This window comes from Anguilla anguilla, chromosome 3, assembly GCF_013347855.1.
Source record: "Anguilla anguilla isolate fAngAng1 chromosome 3, fAngAng1.pri, whole genome shotgun sequence".
NCBI classification, from domain to species: Eukaryota; Metazoa; Chordata; class Actinopteri; order Anguilliformes; family Anguillidae; genus Anguilla; species Anguilla anguilla.
This window is the reverse complement of record NC_049203.1, coordinates 38,027,660-38,043,189: the sequence shown is the minus strand read 5'-3', so window position 1 is coordinate 38,043,189 and position 15,530 is coordinate 38,027,660. Positions and strand designations below refer to the sequence as shown.

The 15,530-nt window shown below is 39.0% G+C and overlaps 1 protein-coding gene across 4 annotated transcripts in view; it reads left to right on the top strand.

The window, feature by feature from the left end:
• LOC118224144 (potassium voltage-gated channel subfamily H member 7-like) overlaps window positions 1–15,530 on the top strand; it is a 97,898-nt gene that overhangs the window by 49,863 nt on the left and 32,505 nt on the right. For all 4 annotated transcript variants that reach the window (XM_035411359.1, XM_035411358.1, XM_035411357.1 and 1 more), the window contains one exon: window positions 8,584–9,009. In XM_035411359.1, coding sequence (XP_035267250.1) covers window positions 8,584–9,009 — 426 coding nt within the window. The remainder of the gene's footprint in view (window positions 1–8,583; window positions 9,010–15,530) is intronic.

Here is a 15,530-nt window from a genome sequence, read left to right as displayed (position 1 = left end):
TTAATGAGGACGTTTAAAAGATAAGTATTATACCAGTATTACTCTAGCTTCATCAGAACCAATAACCATTGGACCAGCTGTCTTTCTTACTTCATTTTTCATGGGCCAACTCTGTAATTCATCTACCTACTCTAATTAGAACTATTTATCTAATTAATCTAATGCATCCTCTAAAATATAGTTTTAATTGGCATTATAGTAAGTCTTAAATACAAATGCTAGAGTCAAATTCACTTCAGCTTTCTGAATTGCCTTAAAAATTGATATAGAGGAGAATGCTTTATCTTAAACAGTCACCTTCATCCATTAGACTTTATTTGCTGCACTGTATTTTTCCACACGGACTGAGAGAAGCAACTTGCCTCCACATCAGAACAATGCCAAATCCAAACCAGTCCACCACTCGCAACAATGCCAGAGGAAGCTAATTTTAGCTGTTTTGTCTTACAAAAGGAATACAGCAGTCTTTACCCATTTTTTTTATTTGTTTGTGTATAACACTGTCAGCTATAGGACAGATGGAATTTATTATAGGCAGATGGCATTTTCATTATTTTCTGTTGATGCTTGATGTTTTTAAATCAAAAGGTGGCATTCTTTTTAAACTTTGACCTTTGCATTTTCTCATTGCCTTCATGGCAGGATTGGCTATGTGTAGTGCACCGTGGGTCTTGTGGATTGAGCAGAGCAGATGTTCAGAATTCATTCATATTCCAGCATTAGCATTGTGGAGACGTTCCCAGCTTGACACACTTTGCCCACAGAGGCATTTGTGCAGCTTCGGAAACAGATGGAAATTTAACTGTGCGAGGCTTGAGCCGTGGCTTTGAATAGATGTAGTTTACATATTACTGAGTAATATACTGCAGCAGTCACACACTTTACTGTACATTATGTAAAACCTGTGTGTTCTCATTCTGATTTACATGCATATTCAGGTTGAGTAATATGCCTTTCATTAAATTCCATGCCTGTGCGTGTTATTGTATGAAACAATATTCATTTTCATCTCACTCAATCCCCTTTTTTAGCTGCGACCGCAGCTCTATAGCTCTGTCAGTCGGTCGGTCGGTTGGTTGGTCGGTTGGTCCACAAAATATGTCCCACCCCTTAGCAGCCACAGTTTTCGCCCCAGGAGGCTGAAATTTGGCATGGACGTTGGTCATGACCGAAGGTAGAGCTGAGTAACTTTGAAGGCCGATTGAGTACTTGAGTACTGTACTTAAGTACATTTTTCGAGTATCTGTACTTTACTTGAGTATTTATTTTTTTGGAAACTTATAACTTTTGACTCCACTACATTTCTATGAAGGTTGTCGTTACTCGTTATTTTGAAGCATAGCTTTGAAGTCAGCAGTTGAATATTTTTTTCTTTTCTAAAATGCGATTGGCCACACGCTGTGTTCCTCACAGAAGAAAAACCAATCACAGTAGGCGACTCCTACTACGCTGTCAGTCAAGTTCAAAGTGCTTGCTTGTTGCACCAGTGATTGAACAGTTCAATTTGAACTTGGCGGCGGTAATGATGGCAACGGCAGAAGATAAGGACGATTCTTCGCCACCTTGGCCATATCTCAAGTCCATGTTTGAGATTTGTGAAATTCAAAAAGATTCATATTGCTTTAAATGTTTGCTCTGCTTACCGCGCACAAACTCCATCGCTGCATTCAAAAACTCGCCGTCCAACCTGAAAAAGCATGTTGAGCAGGGGTTAAATTGGGGGTGGACGTGGTAAATAAATAAATAATTTTGACCGGCAGTTTTACAAATAACTATGACAATCCAGTCCATTTTTCGTATGCTCCAGTCCATGTGTTCCCTCTAGCCAGTTACTCGCACAACCAATCAAAAATCTGAAGAAAAAAAACTCAGGAGGAACAGTCGTTTATATAGACAGGCACAGAAAGAAAATAACGTTGATTGTTTGGAAGCGGACGCGGTAGGTAATTTCATCTATGCAACATTTTAAAGAGAGATGAATAAACAGCCCCCACGAACGCCGGCTATTATTAATGGCAACTTTGATTGCTTGAGCAAAACAAGCAGATTGCTGGTCAGCAGCTAAGCTAGGATTGAATATTTCCCACATACTGTTTTATTCAGCGGCGACTGGTGAGCTGAAAATTGGTGGGGCGCAAAACTTTCCTTTAAACTAATCATTGATCTCAACCTGTTTTCATTAGTAATTTTTCGTTTATTATCAAGCGTGCCAAAGATCGGACTAATCATGGCAAGTAGCCTTTTAATCACCAAGTAGTCTACACTTAACAAACAAGATACACCAGTCATCTACAGTGTTGGCTTTCAGAATAACCAGCAAAAACAGAACCTGCACTTCAATTTTGTTTACAATCTACGAATTGCAGATATTTGCTATGAATTAGAGTGCGAAGAAAGATGTGCATGTATCCACAATTAATGTTGATAAAAAATGTGCACAATTTCATACTGCAAATTAAAATAAATGTAGGCTATAAGGCCTAGGCTACTCGCTAAAAATGCCTATTTGGGGAGAGCTGGCTATATATGATAGTATTGCTATTGAGTAGCCTATTTTGTGGATTAATTGCATTGATACTCAAGGAAAATCAAGGGAAGATTCCGCCACTGCTTAGTGATTAAAACGGATTTTTCTAAATCGCATTTATCATTTAATCTCCCTAACACAATGCAAAGAAGCTGTGTGTCCCTTTCCAATTGCTTAGTCAGATCGTTTGCATGCTTGTTAATCACTGAAAATTAATTAAAACAGTTTGAGATCAATGATTAGTTTAAAGGAAAGTTTTGCGCATCACCAATTTTCAGCTCACCAGTCGCCGCTGGTTTTATTTCATTTCAATTCAACAGTTTAAGAAAGATGGATAAAGGAGGAAGAAAGGGAGGACAAAAGAGGAGGATGACTGATTATTTTTGTGGGTAAAAAAATTATCAGCATTAATGACACTCAATAAACTTGAAATATTTTATGTAAAAGCTTGCATCGATAGTATACATTCTTTTTCAAACATTGTTTTCCTTAATTAAAATTATGTGCACAATACATTAAAGATACAACTATTTTGAGTTGAGACATTCATTCGTTTGTACTTTTTTTCACCCACCTCCCACCAGATCTCAGGGTCCACCCACCTCCCAAATCCCAATTTAACCCCTGATACCGAGGTATGTAAACGTTAGCTAATGGTAGCCCGTTTGCTAATTATGAAGTTGTCTGAGCTTTGGTCAGATGAAACTTTATGGAATTTGAGCGAAGGGTCATCCAACTGTTCCACATTTCAGGCAATGCTATCTATCATGTGTTGCTATCTAATAACAGTAAAAATGCATCTGTAAATGAGCTTCTGTAAATGCATGGCAGAAACAATACAACAGTGCGTTGGCATTAAAAAGAAAATGTACTTTTGAATACTTAAGTATTTTTAAAAGCAAGTACTCCAGAACTTTAACTCACTTGTAGTGGAGTAATATTTGACCAGGGGTATCTATACTTTGACTCAAGTAATGGGGTTGTGTACTTTGTCCACCACTGGGCGTGGCCTATCACAAAAAGGCGCATAACTCCCGAATGGATTCACAGATTTGCACAAGATTTTGTGGAAAGGTTGGTCATGAGCCAAAGAAAAGGTCATGTGTTTGTGTGAGGGTGTGTGTTTGGATGCATGCACACATGGATACATGCACGTGTGCGGTCTCAGCTATTGCGGATTCGCGCTTGTTTAATTATCACCTTTTCTCATTGTTGAAATAGCCAGTTACTCTAAAATGTCATGTCTCCTGCTTCAAATGCTTCACCATTGGAGTCACTTGAGAGCCACATCTTCTCCACTTTTGATGAATGGGTTTTAATCTGCAATAATTCATAGTGTGACTGTGTCTTGTTAATCATAACCTGATATGACAGACATCCTAGTAAATTTTCCAGAAGACACATGAGTAATTATTCTCGTTTATGTGTCACTGCTCAACATTAGGATGGAGCAGAACCTAGTGCTTCATTAAAAATGGAAAAGTAAAGCAAAGGCTTGTTCATGGAGGTAATTTGTCTAAATCAAGGTTGTACAAACTTGGTCTAGGAGATCCTTTAGATGAGCTGTTTTTGCTCAAATCTAAAAAGCAGTCACTAAAGTAGAGTGATCAGGGACAGACAAGATGGTTAACAGAAAGTATAATGGGAGTGCAGGTCCAGGGCTTGAGGTAGTGACTACAACTGAATTCTTTAAAAGGTTTCACCATTTCCTTACCTAGTAACAGTACTGCTCTCACAATGCATTATTCAGGAATGCGGTACTGTGAAATGGCAAAGCCACAGACATAACAACCTAAATGTACTTTGTTTGGGACTTTCAATCCAACACTCCTGGATTTAAAGCCCCAACCCTAATTTGAGTCAGCCCTCCAATCCCTACACATGGCCTGTATTAAAAATGCAAACATAAGCAAAGCCTTTAAATTCTCCCTATATTCCTCTCTGAATGATTCAGATTTATGTGTCTGAGTGATTCCAAGTTTGCTTTGCCTGCATCGCCTGTCGAGGCATATGGAAAAATCCATAATTCATAGCTTCCATTGCTGTGAAATGTGCTGAGGCAACAGGAAGCAAAACCAAACGTGCGACTACGGTGCTATTAATAAGCTACGAGGCTTTGGTGGTCTGTCAGAGCTTATTAAATTCAGGCAAGAGGTAAGCACCTACTGAGTGTTCAATTACAGCGTACTGGACAGAGAGCAATTCATTAACAAAGTCAGAATCATTCATTGATTTGCGTGACTGGTAGCAAACACTCAAGATGGAAATTCCAGTCTTGTTCACAACCGGCTAGCTCTGCGGCTCAACAGGCAGACTGGGATAGGCCCAATACACACAAAGTGTACTATGAGTTTAAAGCCTATAATCACTGCCATTGTTTATGCATTGGAAGTAAACCAGGTAGACCTAGCATCTATGGAATTTTACTGAAATTTCCTATCTTATTTTATTAAATTCATATTTCTTATTTTTTATTAACAGTTTATAGGTGGATGCAGCTTATATGCATTGAGAATACAACAATAGTATGGCCCCAGATGATCTCCAGCTCTAGAGTGCCTGGGAAAGAAAGTTGCACTTTGTGAGACAATAAAATCCTGCAGTTTTATTCGTGCCTCCCCTCTTTCTAATTTCATGCCTCCCCTGACTTGCACTTCCTCTTGTTCCCCCAAAATTGAAGGATTGAAGGCTCATGCCAGTATTCATTACATCACTGCTTTGAAGGCACAGAAATGACTATATTCAGAAACCTCCATATCAAGATGTGCTTTTCTGGTTTCTGATGGAATATGGAGAGAAAAAACTTATATAAATCAGGCCTGGTTTATGGTATGTGGTTTATTGTACATATATAATTTGTCATAGGTATCAGTTAATAAAATCCTATTTCACAATTTTGTTTTAGGCATTAAAATCACGTCGAAATGTGAGATCTTGCATACATAAAACTAATGTGTTTCTCACTATTGCACAATACTTGCTTTCTATATGATATGTATTGAAATTTTAGATATTCTGCCTGCTAGCTAAACAGGTTAACCCAGCAAATAGTTTTTCGTTTACCACCAACAATAGGAGACTCACACCATCTTGATTAATCAAAAGAAGTAACTAGCCATTGGTTCATTAGCACATCCCCTAAGTTTGGAGGAATTATCTCAGATCAGAGGGTTAACCTGGTCAGGCTCAAAATACAATAGATTATAAACCTGAAAGTGGGGATAATATACCAGTAATCTTACAGTGTGATATACACAGATAACATTTCAATTTAGTATTGATTTATACAGTTAGATTTTTTAAAAAGTATTTCAGGTTATTTGTATATCAGGAGTGATCCTCCTGGGATGTGACCCTACAATTTTCTAATTATATGTCCAGATACATTACATGGCTGCCATGCCCACTGTTTTATTTAACTGTATTGTACTTTTATATGGTCAATTAATTAATTTATTGAATTAGTTAATATATTACATTTATGCAGCAATTCTTAAAATTGTTTAACAATGCAAGTTTTGCATTTTCTTTATTAAATCTTACATCTACTGTAGCAAATAAAATACCTACTCATATTCAACTCTTTTGACAGAAAGGAAACCTTAAAATGCCTCATGGTGCATTGCCCTTCCTTGCATAAAAAAACAGAACCTTACTTGGAGACATGTAGTTGAGAAAGACGTGCAAACAAATATGAATTCACATTTTGCTCTTTGATCATACCAAAATAAAGACTGGATGTATTTTTTAGATCATTCTGGGATTTTCTATGGAATCATTAATCCTGGTCAGAGCAATATATTTTATACCTTGCCAGTTTGGCATGACACGATAAAAATGATTTGTGTAATTACCTCTGGTCTAATGAAATCTGGCCGTGCTTGCTCAGACACTGTAATAAGTCATTTTTATTTGTGTTCTGTGGGGCACTTTTTCTCTTTTCTCAGATCCTGACCAAGTCCAGATTGGGATTTTTTATACATTACCCCTTTGACATGTGATAACATGAGGACGAAGAAACCTTATATATAGTTCAATTATTTACACCCCATCTTGAGTATCCTCTACTGAAATGGGGATTACACTGGTAATCCAGGACTGGACAAATGCACAGAGACATTGCCTGTAGAGCACAATTCATTCCCACCCCCTCCATTGCTGCTGTGCCTTTGAGCAAGCTACTTTACCTGGATTGCACCAGCAATAGCCAGCAATATTAATGAATGCTTTATATAAAAGTGTCATTGAGCTGAATTAATATTTCTATGAAGTGATGACAATAACTGCAGAGGCATTCAGACATATTTTTAGAACATTGTTGATGATTAATCCAATATTACTGTGGCAAGACTACAACCAGTAACTGTTCACCATTTTTCCAACATAAAATTACTTGTATTTTAATGCTTAAATAAACCTCAGATGCAAAGCATAACATGCAACAAAGCTAATATGCCTTGACAGGCAGCAACATTATTTCAGGAAGGTAAACTTGAATGTTAAATTGTGAACTTGCGTTATATTTAAACAAAATTGCAAACAGACAGGCAAACATTGTGGGGTTTTAATTACAGTTTTAGTGTATAAAAATGATGATTGGAGAACGTTCAACAGCTTGGAGAATGTTCATTGATGATGACAAACAATCATATATTAGGCTGACCAGATGTCAGATGTGCTTGTTCCATAGACTGAATATAAACAAACAAATAGACTAGTGTCATATTCATGATGCCTGTCTGCCCCTGCCTTAGTGATATCCCATATATGGTCACTTAAATAAAACAAGACCAGGTCAAAACCTAGTATATGGCTTGACTGGCCGACCAATGGTGTAACTTCATAACTCAGCCAACCAATGGTGAAACTTCATCACTCACTCAGTCACTCTGTCAGTGTCAGGAATTAGGGGTAAGGACCCAGGTGCAGAGTGGGAAAACAACGCAGGACTCCAAAACGAAAAATAGAAACAAAGACTTTACTTCCAATACAGGGAAGAAACAAAAGCAGGGAACCAAAAACGAGGCCACGCAGGGCAACTCTCAGAAAACACAAAAATCTTCAGAACAGAAAAAACTTGAAATACAAAACACGCAGAACAGAACTCGGGCAGGGCGGAATACAGGCTGGCAGAAACACAAGCAGGACAAAACTCACAGGCAGATACACAGGAAGATACGCAGACAAGGAACCAGCAGCCGAGTCAGGGAAACCAAGAACTTAAATAAACCAGACACAGGTGAACTCAATACATAATCAGACCTGAGAGGGAAAGGATAACGAGACAACCAAAAAACAATAATTGAATAATTGAAAACAATAATACAATTAAACACAGGGAAAAGCAATGAGGGAAAAATGAACAGAATTACAAAGTTGAAGTGCTGCCATCTGGTGACCCAAAAAAGGAAAAGCAGAAACAGAAACACAAAACCACAACAGTCACAGACATTCGCATTTATATGGCTGACCCCGCTGTTGCGGTCCAGCCAAAAAAAAATATACCACCTTATCAAAGAGATGGAACACATATTAGACCATTTTAAAAGATCCTGTTTGATCCGCTGAGCCTCAGACGCATTCATTTGTAACGGCTTATGAAATTCAACATGTACTTCTGTACGGGCAGAGTTTCCATGGTAGGAATGTAAAGCACAGAACCCACTCTGCAGTAATGAGTTCAGAGGGGCCTTTTGTCAATGAACAGGCTCAGGGTGAGAAATCTGAAAACAGCCAGTAACAGCACTGACCTTTTTCAATGTGACACTCAAGAGGTATCTTTGTTATTAATACTGAGTTTTACATAAAGATTACACTCGCCAACAAAACTGTACCTTTGTGTAAATAATTTCTGTTATGAAGGCTGTATTTCCATGACACTGATAACTCTGCTCCTACCCATACATATGAAGATAGCCTCTCAAAAGATGTGCTCCATTTTATTATGCAATGTAAGATTAGGTCTCAGTTTGTATAATTTTTTCCCTGTAAGAAGAGGCAAGGCCTTTAAGGGGAGAATTGTACTCACCATGTTCTCTCTTTTGCTTTGTCTATAGGTTTTGTCTTTGGGGGCAGACGTGCTACCGGAATACAAACTCCAGACACCTCGCATGGACACATTCACCATATTGCACTACAGCCCATTCAAGGCGGTGTGGGACTGGTTGATCCTGTTGCTGGTCATTTACACAGCCATCTTCACGCCCTACTCCGCTGCCTTCCTGCTCAACGACCGCGAGGAGCAGAAGAGGCGAGAGTGCGGTTACTCGTGCAGCCCCCTGAATGTGGTGGACTTAATAGTGGACATCATGTTCATCATCGACATCCTGATAAACTTTCGTACCACCTACGTCAACATTAACGAGGAGGTAGTAAGTCACCCGGGCAAGATCGCCATCCACTACTTCAAAGGCTGGTTCCTGATCGACATGGTGGCTGCAATCCCCTTCGACCTGCTAATCTTCGGATCAGGGTCGGATGAAGTAAGCAGCCCCACTTCTTCTTTACTTCTGCTTCTTGCTAATACTAGTAGCTACTCCCTAAGAACAGTAGCCCCACGGTATGTTTAAACTTACACATCTTCCACATACTCCATCTTTGTTACAGCTCTGAGCCTCCAAAGCTCAGCATTTGTAGAAGAACGGCTTTGTAGAAAATGTCCTCCCTTAGTATGATGCACTGTAATCTGATGAGATGCACCCAATTCTGGCACCTGAATGCTCAAATAATGTGCATTGCAACAAGAAAATCTAATCACAGATAGAATATCTGGCGTATGTCTAGGTTTTTTTTTTGAGTTGAGTAATGTGTCACTAATAGACCCAGGATGACAGGCCAGCTAACTCACCAGGCTATCTAGCTAGCTGGTGCCTAAGCTAGCTTGTCAGTGGGCCAGTTATCTAGCTAGCTAGGTTACCAGGCTAACTCACCAGGTTCAACAATAACAGAATAGTGACACAAAGAGATCATGTTATTGAAGTGTTTTCTTTTTAACTTAGGCACCAGCCTACCTTAGTTTTAAAAGGCAAGCTTATGCCAGCTATTTTCTTGGATCAGTAATTTTTCTCCTCAGGTATGGATGATATTAGCTAGTCAATAGCATAGTTCTCCAACAGGCTGATAGCAAAGAGGTGAGAGCAAAAATAATTAGTCATTACAACAGTTTGGTAACTATATGCATTGCATTACATTTATTTAACGGACGCTTTTTGTAATGTTCTGTGCAAGGACCCAAACGCAGACGAGGGAAATCCAAAAAATGTTGTCTTTATTCAGGTAATCAGAGATAGTTTCCAAAAGAATAGTGGTAAACGGGCAAAAAATCAAAAACCAGGAGATCAGATAGGTGAAGGAACAAAGGAACAGGCAAAAGAGAAGTCAAAACAAAGCGAAGGTCAAACCAGAAAGCAATCAAACAAAAGGGGCAGGCAAACTCAAAGTCGTACGGAAAGGGTGTCTCAGGAATCTCAATAAACAAAGGCTTACAAAACATCGGCACAGTGAATTAGATCAACGTTCTGACAAGGAGCTGGTGGAAAAGACTGACATTTATACACTGGGGAAGGTAACAATCAAGGAGGGGTTAAGTGAGTGAGGGCGGAGTAACAAACAACATCCAGGTGAAGAACATTAGGATAACTAATTAAATGACAGGGGACTGACAAAACGCGGACTGGAATCACATAGACAACAATGATAACAGACGGCCTGGGTTTAGCAGGTAAAACACGTGCAGAGAGAGAGAGGTGCAGTTAGAGCAAGAGACAGGTGCAGGCAATTGCAGAACTCAGCGTTAGGGCAGACTAGAAAGAAAAGGGGCGGAGCTACAGCGCAGCATTGAAAAGGGGAGAATGGTTAATGTATTAGTATAGTGATCTAAACTATCAAAAACCCAAAACTAGTGTTTGTTAGTCCATTAGTAATATTCACATGTTAGTATATTAATGAGGTTAGTACTTTACAATCTATAAGTTAGTAAGGATTAGTAGAAATTAGTAAAACTAGATATAAGCAGGAAGTAAGTAAAACGAGACTGGAAAGAAGGGGGGGAACCACAAAAACCCGGAACCACCCGAATAGTGAAATCACGCAAATACAGGGGAGTGAAGCAGCTCAGGGAACACAGACACAGAGACGGCACTGGGGAGACAAGTGACCGGGAGAACGAAAACACTGGGACGGGATGTGAAAAACAATAAACCCACAGAAACACAAAACAAACACTAACAGCAAACAGATACCAATACAGACTACAACAGCTTTTATCAAAATCGACATACAAAAAGTGCATATTATGGTCATTGGACAACTACAAAACACAGGTTCATTAAGGTACAATACTAATTTTGTACAGCTACTTATAGCCAGGAACAGTTCAGTTCATGCAGTGAACATTATTCTGACCCAACTTATGCAAAGCCAAACTAGGGAGAAGAACAAGCTGCAATATTAGGACCAATACAAATTACAAAAAGTGCTGGAATGGGGGTACATGTAACATGAGTGTCATGAAAGGGGGGATTTAAAGTGACATGATTCACAGTGGTGGCAGTTATTCCAGGTATAGACTGAAGAGATGCGTCTTCAGACCACGGCGGAAGATGGGTAGTGAGGGGGAGAGGTTTGAAGAGGGACAGGGAGATTGTTCCACCACTGGGGAGGTAGGGTGGAGAAGCTCCGTGATCCCTTTAAATGGGCGGGAGGGGGTGCAAGGCGCCCTGCTGCTGCAGAGTGGAGTAGTCAAGCAGGCGTATAGAATCAAAACACGTCCTGCAAGTAGACAGGGGCTGTCCTGTTGGCTGCAGTGTAGGCGAGGGTCAGGACATTGAACCTGATCCTGGCAGAGACCAGTAGCCAGTGAAGTCGGGCAGCAGCATTTTGAATCATCTGTAGTGGCTGTGTGGCACAAGCTGGCAGGCTTGCAAGGAGAGAGTTGCAGTAATCAAGGCGGGAGGTCACCATAGCCTGTACAAGCAACTGGGTAGAGTGCATAGTCAGGAATGGTCAAATCCTCCTGATGTTGTACAGAAGGAATCTGCAGGACCGTGATGTTTCCTTGATGTGCTCCTTGAGGTCCAGCTGGTTATCCATATGCAATTAACCTCTTCAAGCAGATTGCAACTGGCATCAAGGTTCTTTTCACTGTTGTGTTTATGTGCAGAATCCTTTGACACACTTGATTTCCCCCCATAAACCTAATTAAAGGTAATCTAAAAAAAAAAAAGTCAATATTGTGCTCCACTGAATACAATTCACTTGATATTTATGAGGCCCAAAAAGGCTAAATCCATTAGAATAATCTGCAGTGTCACTGGTGTGTGCCAGCTGGCACAGCTGTATGAAAACAGTCACATCTTGAAAGACCAAAGTTGTTCATGAAAATACAGTCTTCCGCTTTCTCCAAAATACTGTTAAGCTTATCATTTTCCTACTAGACCTGCTTTTTTAAACTTTGTAATAGCCTGTGGCTGCATCTTCCTGCTGAATCTCTTCCGTATCCTCCCTGAAAGGCTTACAGTATTAAACCGCAGTGTTTTTTTTCTGAATGGTCCCTGCTTTGGAGTCCGTTCTCATGGATTAATGGCTTACCAAATGGCAATAAATGATGCGGTTAAATGAGGAGTGAGGTCATGTGTAACTGTGGGCCCAGCTTACATGCACATGAGAGAGGGACGCTAGGTGGCTGGCTGGCAGTCATGCTTATTCGATTGTGCAGTTCCATCCCCATAGGGGTTGACTCATGGTGTGCTGCTTGCATACCGGACCAATGGGCAGGGCTACAATTTACAGAAATAATGACCTTACAGGTTTGCGGAGTAAGAAATTATTTGTGACCAACAAGAGAGCACTTCTTTATTTATTTTATTTTATTTTATTTTATTTTATTTTATTTTTTTATTTTGGGTGGGGCATAAGTGAGCCTGGTACGGGTAGTGGTTAATATGGCCAAATTAGAGTAGTTTCTCCTCCTAAATTTATCTGTTAAAGGATTAATTCAATGTGTTCACATTTTCAGGGTAAGATTAAGCCATTGTGACTGTGTGGCTTAAATGATTCACAAAGGCAAATTGGTATTGCAGATACAATTTAAAATTGATGCTATCTGCACAATTAATGATTAGTTCAGGGTGTTTCTGAAACAACAACCAAAGTAATCTTCTTTAAGAGGTGATCAGTAAATGACTTTTCTAGAGTGACTATGCCATTTGTATTGTTTCTCAAAACCACATTTAACCAAGATAAATACTCAGTGCTTCAGAAAATTGCACAGATAATTCAATCTGTGTGTCTTCTCTACCAAATCTTTTTTAATGAACACGAATAAAGCTATTTTCCCTATATCTCCTTTGAAATATGTTTCTTTTTTTTTAAAAATGCTAGCGGTGTAACATGCAGCCCTCTTCTCAAAGCTCTAAAAAGCTTTATGTTTTTCGCTGCTATATGTAATTGATGACAATCTGTATCTGTTTCCTTTACTGATCAACTGTTGCAAGGTAGTGGAACTCATTATCACAGACAGCAGGTGGTAATGCATTCATATCTCTGACATTTCAAAGCACAGTCGGGGTTCCAGACAACAGGAGAATGGTATTTTATAGTCAAGCTAGGAGCATTGTGTCAAAGGTCTTCCATTGCCTTGGCTCAGGATATATTCTTTATCAACTAAGGGGACATTTTAAACTTGCTTATCCCGTGGGTGCAATGAACAGCACATCCACAAGCCAGTCACAGAACCCAGAATAAATACCTACACATTTGTGCATGCTTTGTAACTATGTCAGCCCACATAATGTGGTTAGAAGGTTTTTGTTGCCTGTACTAAAAACACTCTAAAATATGAAAACGGAGATGTCATACATATTACTTCTCCAAAGCAGCACTTCACACTGACAGACTCATTTCTAATTGGAATTAGAATAAAGAATTGTATGATGGTCAGTTCTGACAAATCTAAATTTAATTTAGGAATGTTTTGAACAACCCACTTAAGACCAATGCTCTAGCTGTTCATAGTCTGCAGCAGTGTCTAATTTCCCACTATTTTATTATTTTGAGATCTGAGAAACTATTGTGATAGAGAGATGAGATGATTATCTGAGTGCAATGTCAAACGACTTGGTCTTCACACACAGATGCTGCCAGCCAGCTATAGGTTAATGTGAATGCGATGTGAATGTAAGCCTAGGGCAGATAGTTGTTTCAGGAGACAACCTAATTTATTGTATGTCGAAGAGGTGGTTCAGCTCTACTGTACAACGCATATACTGCAGAGGCTGACGTTTTAAACAGAGTCTGATAAAAATACAGACATATACGTCCCTGCATTTAGCATATGTTTCCTCCCCTTTTTCATACAATGGTTGTATTTTGAAGCCATAAATATGCATTATACTAAGAAATAAATTATGCTTTATTGAGCATATATCACATTGTATTTCACTCATTCACATCAGGTTTTAAGATCATAATTGTAAGGTTCCAGAATCATAATTGAACTACATGTTCACTTATAAGATACAAAGCTATAGGCAAAGTCTAAAAATAAGCAAGCAGATCATGCCATGCCAATTTGTTATTTTTAAGCAACCCAGGAACCATGGGCATATTGAGGGGGAAACCAGCCCAAAAGGGAAAATTCAACCAAAGCCGAAGGGCATAATCTTCTGTCAACATGAAAAGCGTGTGGTGAGGCTAATGTTACCACGTCCACAACCATGCAACAGAGGGAGGCACTGCAATATCACAACCTATAGGTATTCAGAATCAGATGTACTGTCTGCAAAAAAGCGAAAAGGGAGAGAGCACACATGGAAAAATGTATAAACACAAAAATATCAGTGCACAAGAGCTAGAGTTGAAATTGCTATACTATTTGGAACTAAACTCTGCTGGAACTCAGAACACATTCTGAACACCATATCTGAATGCATTTTGCTTTTTCCAAAACTGGTTGATTTCACTGCAAGAAGATAATGGCGCTAAAATGGGCATGGTGCACACATCTGATCACTCTTGTGCAAATATAATAAAACTCAATGGAGACTTAAAAAAAAATGTTTCTTAATTTAGTAGATCGAGAACATGACTCAACTGCAGAAGCAGTATACACAGCCATAGGTGCCAGCTTGGCAAATAAGAGCAAAAAATAATAACTGTTATTTTTCCTTTGGAACAAAGTCATTTTTCATAGTTAGATGCTTTGCCATAACAACATGGATCACAGAAAGCATTATTTGAGCACAAAAACATTTGCACAAGTGAGCACTGTTGAAACAACTGAATGAATAGTGACATGCAAGAGAATCGCTTCTGCTACTAACAGCAGATACGAGAGAACCATCACTCACTAACGAGAGAACCATCATAAAAAATAAATAAATAAACCTTTGCTTACCAAGTAGCTAGCTAGTTGGCTGTCTTTAAACTTTAAACATTAACCAAATATCTTTGCTAACCCAAGCTAAACATGCCACGAATCCAGCAGGAAAATATTAGATATCCACTCCAATAGACCAGTAAGACCAACTTCACAAATAAACGCAAAACAATTTTTCTCACAATCAAACCTGAACCTGATTTTATCTACCCTTTGTATTAATCAGCTGTCAGAAAATTTGTAACTAAATCTAGCCATATTCAATAAGTTAATGTGATAGCAAGCTTACTTGTCATAAAATGAGTCAATAACATTCCACAATATCTTTCCACCTTTGATAATTTAACTTGCTTTACATTGTGGTATTATTTTCTGCTGGCAGAGGCAAAATCTACCTAAAATGAGCACAGAGTGAGACAATTTAATGAGTATTATGAGATCCAAAGGCTTCCACAGAATGATTTTTTTTTAACCTCACATCAGTGTTTGTGGGGGCAGGCTGCTTTTGGAAACTGATACCTATTGCATAATTCTCACCTGATATTTTTTGGCTACACATTCTAAAACTAGGCTACTGGTATTGAAACTGCCTGTAGCCCAATGGAAACCAACCCTCTTCCTACTGTC